Genomic DNA, 15,370 nt, shown 5'->3' on the forward strand with positions numbered 1-15,370 from the left:
AAAGCAGAGAGGCTGTTAAACACCAGGCTTCCTCATCTTGCTCTCTCCTGACCCTTGTGTGTCCAGATGCCTTTTCGCTTTCATCCTGTATTTGAAGTGGAGGACTTCTCTTACTCTCCCCTTTCCCAGCCCTCCCCTCCATGGCAGTCCAACAAGGAAGGAAAGGCTGTGAGAAGCAGAATGCTCTCACTGCTCTCCGGCCCACACACCTCTCTCAGCCTTACAATCGCTCAGCAAAGAGCTTGGCTCTTTGAAGCACGTGTTGGTGTAGACCAGGCTTGGGACAAGGTGGCCTCTGCTGGAGACGACGGAGTGAGCCAGAAAAAACACAAATGTGCAGAGATCTATCTATACCCCTGTGCCCTCAGCACCAGGAGTCAGGGTTAGCCTCTCAGTTAAAGCTGCTGGGGTAAGATGTCTCTGATGTTCTGAGATGTCCACATGCACCCACCAGAAAAGGTTGTGGACAGCCAAGCGGGATCCTGCTCTCGTTACCAGTGCTGTAAGTCCAGCATTGCAACGCCAACTTCCCTGGCTGTGTTTAGAGAGCACAAAACCTGGCTTCATGTTAAACCACTGTAAAAGCAGGATGGGTCAGATTCACGCCTGGTGGAGCATGACAGAGGTGTGGGGGGCAGCACTCTATTAATGAAGTCATTATTCAAATGAAGAACTTTAAAATAAAAAAAAAGAGAGAGAAAGATGGAGCTGCTGGTGACACTGACCCACATTGTTCAGGGATCACAGTAAGGAGATCTGCTCGGCGAACAGGGAGAGCAGAGCCAACACCAGGGCGCAGCTGCCACCCAGGGGGAGCGGTGCCAAGGGGGCCGTGTTTCGGAGCATGCATTCCACCCTGGACCAGGAGCCATTGTTGGGCAGCGGCTGAATTCCTGCCAGCCTGCACATGATGTTGTAAACATCCACGGATCGGATGGGAGGCGCTCGGAAGTTGGATCGGAAATCTGCAGGCAAAACAGGCAGCGAGAGGAGTTGGCATCATATGGCTTGGGGCTTACCTCCTGCTAAGCATGTGGGGTGCTGCAGGGCAACATAGCTCAGCGAAAACATTTTAATGTTTTGATTCTAGCCCAATTTTATTCTAAAAGCTAAAAAAGAAAAATTAATTAAATTATTAAGTACAGGAGCTACTTTAATGCATATGTTTGGCAGATTTAATAGCCTGAAATTGTTGTATTGCACATTCTGCCTTGCTTTTGCTCCTGTCTGCAGTTGCAGCCTGGAGCTCAGCAGTGTTTTCCACTCATGAAGTAGAAATGAGGGGTTTTGTGTCTGCCCATTGGGCAGATGGGTGAGGTATGCTGCAACCTTCCAAAGAAAGTGCTCTGCGCTAATGAGCCTGAATCCACCAGCAAACAGAGAATTCATATGTTTCAAATAGAATTGAAAATTTAGGCCAAAATTTAGGAAAATAGAGCTAAAGGATAGAGTTACTGTGCTGGGATGTCAGAGAGGGGCTGACTAAATCCCTTTACATCTCTCTGCCCCATTTCTCCAGCAATGGAACAGATATAGAGCTAGAAACCTTTGCAGCATCCAGCCATACTGAGGAAATCCTGCCATCTTTTTGTAATTTTTGGGCGTCGCAGTGCCACATCAGGGTCCTGACATGCCAGGGATGTAGGGGTCGTGGGGCTGCAAGGGGAGCGGGACACCAGGGGCGGTGGCACTGTACCTGGCCCGTACGCGATGAAGAACGCTCTCATGTCCATGAGCTCATTGTCGTAGCCATGCCAGCCGTTCTGCCAGGCCTCCTTCCAGCCTGTCCCGTTCTCCCAGAAGGGCAGCTTGTCCCTGCTCTGGTTGACAACAGCAGAGTGTAGTTAGGTCCTGCCTGCCATTTTACTATTAAAGCAGAGAGGTTCCTTCCAGGGAGTGCAGGCACAGTCCCAAGACGGTCCCATTCTCCCTGGCATAGACCACTCCCAGTTTCCTCTCCCTGCTCAGTGTTCATGCTTTAAGAATTCATCACCATAATTCTTTTTCTTTTCCTTGCCCATATTGCACTTAAATGATACTTTTAAATTCCTTCCTTCCTTTCTCCTGCTCTGTACTAACAGCTCTTACCAGACTACCTACAGCAGTGCCATATCCTGGCCCCCTTGGGAGCAGCAGTCCCTAGGGACTGCTCAAAATGCTGGAACAACCCTCTCCTCGAGTCTCTGTTGTACTGTGCTCCCTAGGGATGGCAGCAGATGTCACACTCCAGACATCTCCAAAATTATGGCAGGAATTTCACTGAGATGAAGAACATCACCAGACAGTTCATTAGATCCCTGGCATTAATTTCTCCCATGGTTACAGAGAAGGAGCAACAGTTCCCTAAAATGGCCATGTCTGGGCTTCCTACTCTGTCACAGGAGCACAGAAGATGCCCCAATGAAGTCTCCCATGTTTCCACTCTGAGCGAGTGGTCCTGCAACCCCTGCAGAAAGTGAAGCAGACACACAGAGGATCCCTTTCCTTTTACAAACATTTCTTTTGCCTGGTTTTGTTTTTCTCCTCTGCCCAGGAAGAAAACTGACCATGCGCAGGAGCAATGAGGATGACAATGATTACTGCGATGAGGTGTAGCTCTTTGCAGGGGAACCCCCGGGGTATCCCCTGCATTTCTTTGTATGTAACTGTCAGCAGATGTACCAGATAATTAAACAATTTCAGCTGACAAATTAAATCTCTCCTTGTCCTCATCTATTTCACTGACAGCACTCAGAGCAAGCCAAGGAGAAAATAAGACTCCTTCTCCTTTTCCTACCATAGCACTTCCTTACACTGTGGCTCTGCTCACTGCAGTTCCCAGGGCTGCTCACCATTGGACAACCTGCACTGCGCTTGCTCCAGACACGCCAGGTCACATCCAATTTGCAGTGTTTCTTTGGCAATATCATGACATTGCCGGAGCCAAACCTCTCCACGGTCTTGTCAGATGTTGTGGATTCAGCTGCTGCTGGGGGAAATTCTGCTTAAAGGATGGGGACCACTCCCAGTGCAGAGGGAACAAGGTAGTATCAGCAGACCAGCTTCGATACAGCAGCAGGTGTGTAAAATCCCTCCTTATCCTGCTTTAACCGAAATCTGGACAGGCTTTTGTTCTTACAATCCTTGCTAGGAAAAAGTAAACAACTTTCCAGCTACATCCCTTTTGTCTCTCTCAGAAAAACCCAACTCCAAAACCCAAAAAACCCCTTTTTTCAAAGAGCTTCTATCCATCCACTAGCTGACAGAGAGTTAAAACATGTCGTGAGCACGATAGGGAAGAGCTGAACATCCTCTCTTCAGTGGTTTGGGCAGGAAGTATAATAGAAGGCTCAATTATTGCTTTAAAAATATGACAGGAAACTTTCATTTTTGCATCCCATTCACAGATAATGAAAACGTACTGAGGAGAAGGAAAATCTGACAGCATTAATGAGTGGACATTCTTGAAAATCAGAAACAATGGGAAGGAATGGGCAGAGAGACAGAATTAATTACCATAGCAGCAGTGTTTGCTGCACTGTTATTAAGGTTTGTCAGAGTTTCAATGATTTTTTTAAAGTGCCTTTTTTTACAGAATATGTAAAAATGTTCTATGTTGAACTTCTGTACAAAAGAGTTTAGTCGTAATTTTTAAAAACCATTTCAGCAAAAATGTTTCAAATTCCTACTTTACAAGTCTGAATCTTAACTCTGGCTTTTTTATATTTTTAACCATAAATTTGGTGCTCACCCATCTGTACTCAAAAGCAGTTGGGTTTTTTTTAGAAATGTATTTTTATTCAGCTGTAGAGATGATTATCCTAAAATCAGGTTGGCTAATGAGAAATGTGGTAGTATGGAGCATCTTGAGCAAAGCCTGGTATCTCTAAAGGTCACAAAATTAGTAACAGCAACAACAACCACCACCACCCCCAAAATGGCATGAAAAATCTCTTCCTGTGCAGGTCTAATTGACTCTCTGCTTAAAGAGCTCTCAGATTTGCAATGTGTGCAGTGAGTGTCTCTGAGGAGTAAAACCCTAGTTCTGAGATCAGAGGGCTGGTGAGAAATAAGGCATTTTTAGGACAGAGTCTGGCGAGTGGGAAGCCAGGCAGAAGGAAAAGTCACCACAAAGTTCTGATGAATGGAATGATAGTAAGGTCTTGAAATGGAAACACTCTTTTTGTGTCGGAGATGAAGGTAGATGGGCAGGGGGGAAGGCTCTTCTAAGCACACCGCAGTATTTGACATTAGTTTTTCTGTCCAAGTAACTGATGTAACACTTTAACTCAATGGCCAGCATAGATTTGTACATTTTTCTTATTGCTTTCATATATTGCACCTTTTCACATGCAAGTCTAAGAATTTTGCTTTTATGCTTTACCTCTACTATGAACCATCCTTCATCAGCCACAAGAGTTAGAGGAGACACGAATTTTCCTTTTTTGTAGAAAAACCTGTCCGGAATATCCTCTTTGTTATAAACATGCATGTGTTCCACGGCTTTCAATTTTTTATATATCTGCAAAGAAAACAAATGTTAGGCCACCATATTGCTGTAAAGAGCATATACACACCTATGGGTACATGAGAACACCTGAATTTGTAAAATGTCTAATCCCCTTTAATGGCTAATCATCAGCACACTCAAAATGCAACTTTGCCGGTCCAAAGATGACAGCTGTGGAAAACCTGCTTATGAGTTTTCAGAGTTTGTGAACACTTGGATCATAAACACATAGGAACACATAAATTCATGTGTTACATATATTTATAATACACACACTCACAGATGTATGCATGTGAATATATCAGAGATAGACCAGCAGAAACCAAATCATCACAGGAGACAGTAAGCCAATTGCTGAGAGATGCTGAAAGGCACCAGGTGGACTGGGTACGCGTGCAGAAAAAGGGATATTGCCTTTGGCCTCTGCCACTCATTCCCTCTTTGTTCTCTTGAGTGAACAATTAATGTCACCTCACCTGTGTTTCTTACACTTAACCAGGCAATCTCTATCAAAGGGGTTGATAGTGCTTTGTTATCTCTTGATAAGGATGCCATTAGATTAATCAACCAACCCCTGCAGCTTTGAAGCTGCACAATACTATATGAGTGGTTTATTAATATTAATCATACTGTCTGAAGTATAATCACACAAATGTGGTCAAACCTCAAATTATTCAGAAAAATATTTTAAATGCCTAAACAAGATGTTCATATGCCATAAAGCAGGTGGTTATTGGAGTCCCCAGAGTGTATATCACTCTTTGCTTAAATATAATCTTCAGGAATAAATAGTCTGATTCTGCAAAGAGTGAAAGGTCCTTCACTAGCCTTTTAGCTAAGTGCCCCCTGTGTGCATATGTGTGCAAATGATTTGCATTGATATTTGATATTTGCATTGAGATGCTGTCACCATAAGGACGGGACCAGGGTGTCACAGCGTGACTCAGCCAGACCCTCCCACCATCACCTGGACCAGAGAGTGGTCCTGGTGTCTCACCAGTACTTCTGGTGCTTCAAAATGAGATAGATTCTAAAGGGGATAACCACTATGTTATGATATGATCCAATTCCTAAACATGGCTCTTTAAAGCGAATTAAGAATTAGAGGAATCTGGCTATTTGATAACAGAAAATCAATTTTATTTTGCTAAAAAATCAGCACTCCAGTAACAAAGTCCTAAAAAGAAATTAAGGAAGAAAAGAAAACCATGGTGCGAGGCATTGTACTTTATTCTCCTTAGGGATATTAGGCTGTTTAACGAGAGAGAAGCACATGCTTAAGAGCTTTGTCGGATGAAACACCATGTCTCTGTGAAGCTGCAACTTATACTTGCCCCTCTTTGAAGGTCTGGCATACAAAAATAGGGATCTCTGAGTTAAGGCTGAGGATAGCACATATAAATGCTGTGATCCTCTGCAGGAACTCTGAGTGAAGTGCTTACACAGGACCCTACGGTGGCTTTCAATTCTGGCACTAATGTGAAATGTTCACAATATCACAGCTATACAATTCCTGGAGAATCTCTTTGGGTGCATAAATTAGCAAATATTCTCTTCCAAAAAATTGCACAAGTTAAAATATAAAGGAACTGCCTAAAATATAATACAGGAAATAAAACTATACACCTGGAGCATGGATGGCCCATTTCTATTCTGAGGACAGCAATAAGGACTTCTTAAGCACTGGTTTCTGGTTAAACTATGATGTACTACTCTATCAGTTACAGATGCTGCATTTTCATTCTTTTCAAGTGGTTGCTAAGTTTTTTTCTCTATTGTTCTAATTTGTCACTCAAAATCTGGCAGTTCTAGCCTTGGGCTTTTACAATTGATTCAATTCAACATGCTTATTCATCAAAAAGCTTCAAAGGAGAATATTGTAAGAAATTTATGTTTTGTACTTCTGATCTAATGGAGTTGATTCCTTAAACACTATGGGAATTTACTGGAATATGAATGCTTAACCTCCTCCAGATCATTTGAAAATCCCAGCTGTAGTGTCAGTACATTGACTAATATATATATATAAAATCCTAAAAATGGATTTTGAGCTGAAATCTTTTAGCCGTTTATCAGAAGCACGTAGTGGTGGGGATTAAAAGCACATATCTGTGCCAAATAATGGTGAAAATTCATACTTTTTAATTTGCCTTGTGGTTTCCTTCAGAAACCAGCATCACAAGAGTGTCACAAGATCCAAGTCTGACTCCTGATAAGAGCCTCAGGCTGATTCTTACCCACATCTCTGAGAGCGGAATTTGGATGTTATGAGCAAACAAAAGACACGATTGTCATAAAAACCGAGGAAACACAAAACTAAATAAATACAAATAAGTTGTACTTACCTCCGCATGCTTCTCTGGAGCTGGCCAGAGGCTCACAACAGGACCTCGGTCCTTCATTTGAATGGTATCACTCATATTGATGTAGTTTTTCACCTCAATCACTTTGTTGGCCCAAGAGATGTCTGTCATCCCGTGATCGGAGAAGAGGAGGACGTTGATATCATTTTGAAGGCCCTTGTTCTGTGAAGCAAGTGCATGATAGCTGTTACGGCTGGGAAAGTGTTTTACTGTGCCCACTGGCAAATTTTGATCCCCATTTGACCTCCACTGATTTAGTGGAAGTTGGCCAGAAGGAGTATGGCCACAAATGCCCTGCAGTGAGATTTGCCACTGCCTGTAATGTTGGACATCCACTTGCTGCCCTGGAAGAGTCTAAGAGGATAGTGCCAAGGAGAGATTTGCCAAAATAAATCCATCCCTCTGCTATAACCAGATGCTACATCCCAGTCCTACAGACCAGTTGTCCCAGTTGGTCTTGTCCCACTGATCTTCATCTGTAGGCCAAAATGCCTGGAGGAGAGCAGCTTTTACATGGTACCACTTGTGGCAGGGGTGTTTCCCTCTTGTCCCAGCCACAACCACTTAGCATTAGAACTTTTGTAATTTAGTGAAATTGGAAATACATTTTCCTCTCCTCACTGAAACACATGAAAAACTCTAACATGTGTTTATCATTGTCAGAAATATTCATAGACTTGACATTTACCCAGAAGCTTAGTATCCTCCCTTTCTCACTGCAAAATCATTTAGATAATGTTTTTTAAACCAAAGTTTAAAGTACAGAGTTCTGAGTGGTGCCATAAAAACTACTGTAAAAGTTAATTGTCTGATTCTACAAACCTTAGGAACCGAGCAGTTTTGATTCATTTGCCTACTATAAATCCCAGGCAGCAACACAAGTTATAAACAGAGCAACACATGTTTTTGTTTATGGCTTCCCAGGGCTTTCGGTGTAATAATCCACTAGGAGGATTATAACACTATCAATGAAAATAAAAACCAGGGGAATGATGCCTTGACTTCCACATGATCTGGGTAGCCTCTGTTTCTCAGGAAATAAAAGTTTACAGCCAACACATCCAGTTAACAGGCATTAAATAGCAGTGCTACAAAGAGTGGTTTTAAAAGCCTTTTCCAGTCACACCCCGGAGCTGGGTTTTTGGATGCCACTCACCTTGATGAGCGTGATCATGTTGCTCAAGGCTTTGTCCACCTCCTTCAAGGCACGCTTCCGCTGTTGGGATGAAGGGCCGTAGTGGTGGCCTTCCACGTCAATGCGCTCGTAGTACACTGCAGCCATGTCTGCACTGCCATTGCTGGAGGTGAACGGAGAGGAAGGAGTGAGGAGCTGACATGCATGGGGACCTCCTGGCTGCTGGTGAGTAGAGTCCCAAACCCCCATTTTCTGCTTTCATCCTGTGCTTTCCTACCTGCTGTGGCATGGCTGGGCTCGTTATTCACACCTAGAGTCTCCTGAGTTTGCTTGAGACTCCTATCAAAAGCGCCAGGTAGAGACTGCCATGTGCAAACATAGGCCGGCCTGACAGCCCTCTACTGCCTCTTTGAATTAGGAAGATGACCTGTCCTTTAATGACAAAGAAAGACCCAGAAGAAATACTAATTTCTGTGCTGAATGCCCTTATTAAAAGGATTGTTGGAATTACCAGTCAAATGTGCTTTAATTGAAGGTTGGCACTTCTGGCTTTTTCCTGTGTGAGTTCTGCTAAACACTGAGGTCAGCTCAGGATAGACTCTTTCATGGCCTTCCAAAATCCTGGGTGGTATGAATTGGGGTGAGATTTTTAGATGGGTTTTTTATTCAGGAATATGACCAAAGGGAAACTAAGGTAATCTCAGAGTTGCACAAATTTAGCTGATCACATATTTCTACGCTGAATGCCCTCAGCATATTTAGTGGGGATTGCACATACCTCAAATTACATGAAATTACATTTTCATGACCACTTTACAGTTTACTGTAAAAATCTATGCTCCAGAAGTTGTAACCCAGTCATTTTCTACTGTACTTAATACATGACAGGGTGTGCCATCCATAATAATGCCCTCATCCGGATCAAGTTCCCTGTGAAAAGACTTTGTGTGATGTCCTGACAGGTCCAGCTCCTCTGATTAAAGACACCCAAGTAGTCTGGTGTAATGAACGAGACAGAAGAGAAAAGAACAGAGGTGAGGGACTGAATGAATGAATGAATTAGGGGCTGTCATTTGCATTTGTAAGTTTGCTGAAGGCCTCCGAGGAGCAGTCCTGTGGGAAGCTGAAGCTCTCTGCCCTGGTGAGAATTTCTCCACTGCTGGCCTTGAAGAACAGTGTTTTTTCTCACTCTTCATGATTAAAAAAAAATCATTCAAATTAAGCAGCCCTTCCCTCCCTCCAATTTAAATGTAAGCATTTTTCCATCTGTATTAGACATAAATTAATTTCTAAAATTTAACCCTGTAATTTCTATATTGCATACACACTCATTTAACCTATTGAGTTTTCTTTGACTGCAGTGTCTGTACTAATTAGCTACTTAGACTGCTTTGTGTCTTCTCACCTGTAACTAAATGCTCATTTCAATCAAGACAGAAGCTAAGAAAGAGATTTATTGCATGAAACAAGTGGCCTTATTTAGGCCATGGTGAGACATCTTAGTGAGGGCTCAGTGCTGTAAGGATGAACATTCAACTTTACACGTAGGCCAAGCTCCAGTTATGCGACACACTTAGGACTTTGCAGGATTTGGTACAGCACATCCAAAGCTTGTGAAATTGAGTTTGACTTTGTTTCCATTTTTTGCCTGTTTTCCTAAGAAAACTAGACATCTTTGATCATGGCTTGCACAGAAGAAGCAATGTGTCTTTCTATACACATGTTGGTCTTGTCTTCTCTCATCACCAGTAACTTTCAAAAGAAATGGCTAAGGAAAGCTTGCTGAACAAAGCTGGATGGCATCGATGGCAATACCAAAAAGGGATTTATATTTTATCAGCACATTTTGCAAGTACCACGCAAACTTCGTGACACCTGTCCAGGAAAGTAAGTAGATTACAACAGACCTTAAATTATAGTTGCAAAAAAAGGCATAAGGGAGGTTTTAGTTTTACTTAACCAAAACCAGGTGCTTCACTTAGTTTTGAATATTCTTGGTCTGAATAATGGTCTCAAAGAACCTATTTGAAGAGACTGGAGAATATTCCTGAAGAATGGTTTCCTTTGGTTGCTAGAGGAGCTCAGTGTCTCCCTGGTGAGTTGGGTACTCCTGGCCTTGCAGAGCGCATTGATGAAACTCCCTTTGACCCCAGTGAAGTTAAGATGGGTCAGAATATTTCCATGCCCAAACTCAAGTTAATCTCTAGGCCATCCTGCCATAATAAAGGACTTGTTTTCTCTACCTTGAAGTCCCTGTAAGGTTTGATAATGGTGGAAGCATGACTGCCATTCATTAACCACTAATACCTGCCATTAGGGCAGCTGAGCAGGGCACTGCTCCAGGCGACAGACTGCCCTTGCCACAGGCTGTTCTCCCACGTAAAGCTGGTGGCAGCCTCAGCCTAATGGGCTTTTTCAATTAGTTGGGGTGTGGAAAGGAAACATGCTGGATTTGCCAGCCTTTGAACAACACCAAGAAGCTCTTGCAAAAGGATGTAGATGACAATAAAATGCACCTCAAGTCTCTCCTACCCAGTGATGCTAAGTCTTGCTAAATGAATATGCCTACAATAAAGGCATTTCAGAGACTTTAATTTTTGTGGGCTGGCCCATAAGCACTGAAAAATGTTAGTTAAATTTTAAAGGACTAAATGAAGGGGATGAATAATGGAAGAAACGACTGAGAAAAAGGATAAGGACCCATCCCCAAATGACACCTGACCAAAGAGCTTTCCATGGTAATTATGGGCTTTCACCAGAAGTCAGAGCTGGTGTCTATATTCAGTTTCTCATTCCCTTCTTTACTCACTGGATCAAAAGTGTTGCAGAAGATCCAAAAAGCCTCCCATGGCGCTTATGAACTCCTCACATCACATGCAGATAACTTTCTTAAAATTTAAGCTAAATAATTTCAGGATCAAGTGTCCCACATATTCAGAGACAGCTTCTCTCTAAGCCCTGTGCTGTAAATAACACTGTGATTTGTGAGCAGCTCTGTAGCAGGACCTAGTGTGCTATGGGAAGCAACATCTCCAGCAGCACTCTCATCATTTTGGAGCCTTCATTTCCAGGACAGGGAACACTGAGAATTTGAATATGAAACTCTTCAGATTCAAATCAATATGGCAGTTTGCAAGTAGCAAATTAGATGTGCATCCTAGGAATGGATAAATTACAGAAGCAACAAGTTTTTAAAAGAGGAAGCTTAGTTATAGCTAAGGTAAGGGATTGGATTCACACATTGCGGTGCAATCTTCCCTGATTTTACAAGGTATGTGGAATTGTCCCTTGTTAATATTTGGATGAGAGATGGTCGAACTAGAAAGCTGGGAGTGGAGAATACATTTTTCCTAGGAGCTGGTTGATATATGTATATATTCCCATCTTTCCCACTGTTTGGACTAGATGATCGTGGCAGGTCCCTTCCAACTGAACTATTCTGTTCTGTTCTGTTCAATACACAAATTTGGACAAAAGGAATGTCCACTCCAAAATCATTGTGCCTGAGATGTTCTAAAATGCAGCAGGAGCCAAAACATTGGTCACATAAATAAGTGACTGGAGCTGAATTTCAGAATTTCCAGATTCCCAGGAGCTCTCTCTAAAGCCAAGCATTTCAAAGTCTGCTGCTGCAGGTCAGTGAACAGATACTCACCGACTGATCTTGAAGCTGTTTGAAACAGCAAATTAAAAATAGTAAGTCAGAGTGTCTCCTCTGTGTTGTAACCTATATATGAAAAGGGGAGCACATCTTTCCTTCTGATCTGAATGTAAGAGCGTATTTCTGTTATGGTCATGCTGCTGTAACAGTATTATGAAGTAATCCCATCCACCATCTTCCTTCCTGGAAGTCAATCCTGAAAATCTCCCTACAACAAAGCTGACAGTAAACCCAAATACTCATTCTTGAGAGAGGAAACCCCACACTGCAGAAGTTCAGTGACGTACCTCAGAGACTCAAGAGCATCATGGATGGCATCCGCAAAGTTTTTGTCTGATGGGACACTGAAGTACTCGCGACAATAACTCGGTCTGACTCCAAGAATTTCGACCTCGCAACCTATGAGTGAAAAATGTGGTAAATTCTGCTGTTTCACCTTGATCACAGACCCCACAATATGGGGTCCAAGTTCAGGTTTGTAAATTCCCTGTGGTATGACCTTTCACCTTCCCTGCAGGAAGCCTTGCTGTTGGGAAGGGAAAAGGGGAGAGAGGTTGGTTTGATGAGTGCTTGTAGCAAACTGTACATTGGATCCTTTTATTTCCCTCTCTAAAAGGAAGGTCTCTGAGTGACCTTCCCACAATAAAACTCTTGATTCCCTCATGGCAGATGGTTTCCACCTAAATCTCTAGCTTGTTTTCATTTTAACTACTGTGGCCACATAGCCATTTCCAGACTTTCAACATAATAGATTTAGATATTGTTGCCTGAAAGTTCAGCAAATACTTTCCAGTTAGACATGCTGTATCTTGCATTGTAATATCCTCTATAAACCATATTTTATTATGTGATACCGGCGCTCAACTATTAAATCTGTTTCCCTGGAGGTCTTATTAAAACAGTATAAACCAATTAACTCTCCTGGTAACTTGCAGCCTTCCTTGCGAAATACAGTCTGTTTTGTGGCCCAGAAATTTATGGCAACAAATCCTACAGGAGAACATGGCTCTGAACACACAAAAACATGTTTTTGTGGGTTTTTTTTACCCTTTCGCTCTCTGGTTACTGTGCTGCTGAATAATATTAATATTTAAAGAACTGTGCTTTCAGAAACACTGGATTCATGCAAATCATCTTTTGAAAGCCACAGAGTCCTCCCATCGCATTTAGGCATTTCCTGGTGTATTTCTGGGGTACAAGAAAATTTTAAAAAAAGAAAGAGAACTTTTGCAATATGGCCTCTGTATACAGCAATACAGTCAGGTCAAAAAGGCAAATCTAGACCATAGCCTGAATCTGCCTACATTTGGGTCACTTTGCTTCTCCTTTGGGATGAAAGGAATAGGCATTAAGGGCTGTTGTAAGTTGACTCATTGCTTGGTGGGGAAGAAGGTTGCACAGAGGTGTAAGTACAGAGAGGGCACTAGAGCAAGCAGAGCTACTTTCGGGGCTGATTTACAGTGGTTTGCTTACTGGGACACTCGGTAAAGTGAATTTGTCAGTGTCTTGCATCTCAGCCCACGTGAGCTCACGGCGCTGAGGTGCAATACTGGGACATGGAGAAAAACACACCACTTCCAGGCTGAGCTGGCTAGGACACTTCTGGTCATTACTTCCTAGCAGTACCATGAAAAGACAAAAACTTAAATATTTAAACTTAGGAATTTTTAAAAGATCTTCACTGATTTGCAGAAAGTCAGGTAAGTCAGATGGGGGTTACCCTTTCCACAAGTTAGAGCCCTAGCACACAAGATAGGTTCAGTCTCTTCACCCAGTGGTCCATGGTAGCAGCTCCCAGGTCTTCACATTCTTTGTGTTTCAAGGCACCCCATCTATTATGATTAATTGTTCATAAGGATTAATTATTTGCAATAATAAACAGAAAATGTCAAAAGTCAATTAATTTACTTTCCTGTAAAAACATATTTACATAATTTTGAACCTCTAATATTTTTTTAATAAAAATTGTGGGAGTGTGTGATGGTTCTCACTTTTTGTTCTTCCCCTGTTATCCCAAACTTACAAGATTTAATCGTCCTCTTTCTGCTTGGTTACTTCCCTGTTTATCTCTCTACCACAAAAGTAATCTCCAACTTGGATGAACAGTCTGCAGATGACTTGACAAGAACTGACTCTCCATATTGTCCCACGGTAAAACTTCTATACATTTGTATACAGCTTCTTCAAGGAATTACATTGTGCAAGAGAGACAGGTCCCAGCTGCTACCTAACCAAATCATGAAAAAAATGTATTCCATGAATGACTTGAAGTCATCTCCAAGAAGCAGGAGCCCTTGCCTCCTGCCATGCAGGTGTGCAGCTTCAGTCGTTTGTACAATGTCCTGAGTGCTACTAGGAGCAAAACAGGGATCTTAAGCTACCTCAGATGCTAGAGGGGTTGCAGCAGTCCTCTCTGGGCTTTGCTAGTTTTTCAAGACTGAATTGGAACTTCAGAGCCAACTTCTCCTCTGACACTTGAGTCTAGGAAAAGATTGGCTCCAAAGCCAGGCAAGAAGTTAAGGATGCGTTTGGAAACGCATTGGGAAAGCCTGGTATTTTAGTTCAGTGGATGATTGCTCATAGCCAGTGACTAATATGACAATTTAACCTCTTTTCTCCTCTTCAGATACTGACATCAGATTATAATTTTCTCAGATATCATTCCTCAAAATTACTCATGAGATAATTATAACTGAAAGCATTAACCTCTTGGGGAACTGGGATATTTTAGTTGCTCAGATATCTTTGCTATTTCTAGATCATCAAGTGATGAGCATGACATAAAAGGCTACAGAGGCAGCAACAATTAGAAATCATTTCGGTCGCTAAATACTGGTCTTCAAGTGTGCAGTTCATTGGCAGTAATACTGAAAATTCAGGCTGCTTGGATATGAAGAGCTTCCATTTTCTTTCTTTTTTTTCCTTTTTCTTTTTTTTTTAGCCTTTGTGATAAACAGAACTTAAAATTGGATTTTTTTTTATGTTAAGGCTTGTTACAATTCCAAAATGCTGGCCATGAAAACTCTTTAATATTTAAATTTCATTTTGGTAAAGGCCAAGACAGATGGTAAATTTTCTCATTTAAATACTATAGGAAAGGAAATTTTAAAAGATTTGGAGCCAAACAAAGGGAACATTAAGTTTTTCTGGTTAAATGACAAATAGATGAGCCATATTTACTAAGATGTAATGTTGTATACCTTTCTGCACAGTTTTGTGTGATACTAAACTTCTACTTAAAAAACCGAACAACTGGAGCAGGAATAAGGACTTCTTTCACAGTGATACATAGGCTCTTCTTTATCTGTCTGACATGGAGACCTGAACCTCTGCCAGCTTTAAATTGCATTTCTAAACATTGATTTAACAGTTGGACACTTCATGTCATAACAGAAGGTTTGGGAAATTTTCCAGACTAGCTCCACGGTCTGATAAATGTTGTGTTTAAAAGATGAAAAGTTGGATTTAGAGTCTTTTTTTACCCCTTTCTCACATTTCAGTGTTGAGAAAAGATGTCACTTGCTGAAGCAGTTGCATAGACTGCTGAAAAACGAAGGAGTTTGAGGGTCTGTGATGGCGTCACCCACTGGGCTGAGCTTGAGGAGCGATATGCAGCTTGGACTTTGGTGGTACCACCAGGTTGCTCTCGCACTCCTTTGGGGCTTCTCCATCCACTGGAGCAATTGACAGTCAGAGGATACACGATTTTTTCCCCAGGAATG

General features: G+C 42.0%; 1 protein-coding gene across 1 annotated transcript in view; it reads right to left on the reverse strand.

The window, feature by feature from the left end:
* Positions 1-741: 741 nt before the first annotated feature.
* Positions 742-15,370, reverse strand: part of ENPP6 (ectonucleotide pyrophosphatase/phosphodiesterase 6) — a 27,106-nt gene continuing 12,477 nt past the window's right edge. The window contains exons 3-8 of the mRNA XM_010192963.1: positions 11,936-12,047; positions 8,009-8,150; positions 6,835-7,014; positions 4,364-4,501; positions 1,697-1,820; positions 742-965 (exon numbers count right to left, since the gene is read on the reverse strand). Coding sequence (XP_010191265.1) covers positions 742-965; positions 1,697-1,820; positions 4,364-4,501; positions 6,835-7,014; positions 8,009-8,150; positions 11,936-12,047 — 920 coding nt within the window. The remainder of the gene's footprint in view (positions 966-1,696; positions 1,821-4,363; positions 4,502-6,834; positions 7,015-8,008; positions 8,151-11,935; positions 12,048-15,370) is intronic.

Source organism: Mesitornis unicolor, unplaced genomic scaffold (genome assembly GCF_000695765.1).
Source record: "Mesitornis unicolor isolate BGI_N332 unplaced genomic scaffold, ASM69576v1 scaffold28929, whole genome shotgun sequence".
Taxonomy (NCBI): domain Eukaryota; kingdom Metazoa; phylum Chordata; class Aves; order Mesitornithiformes; family Mesitornithidae; genus Mesitornis; species Mesitornis unicolor.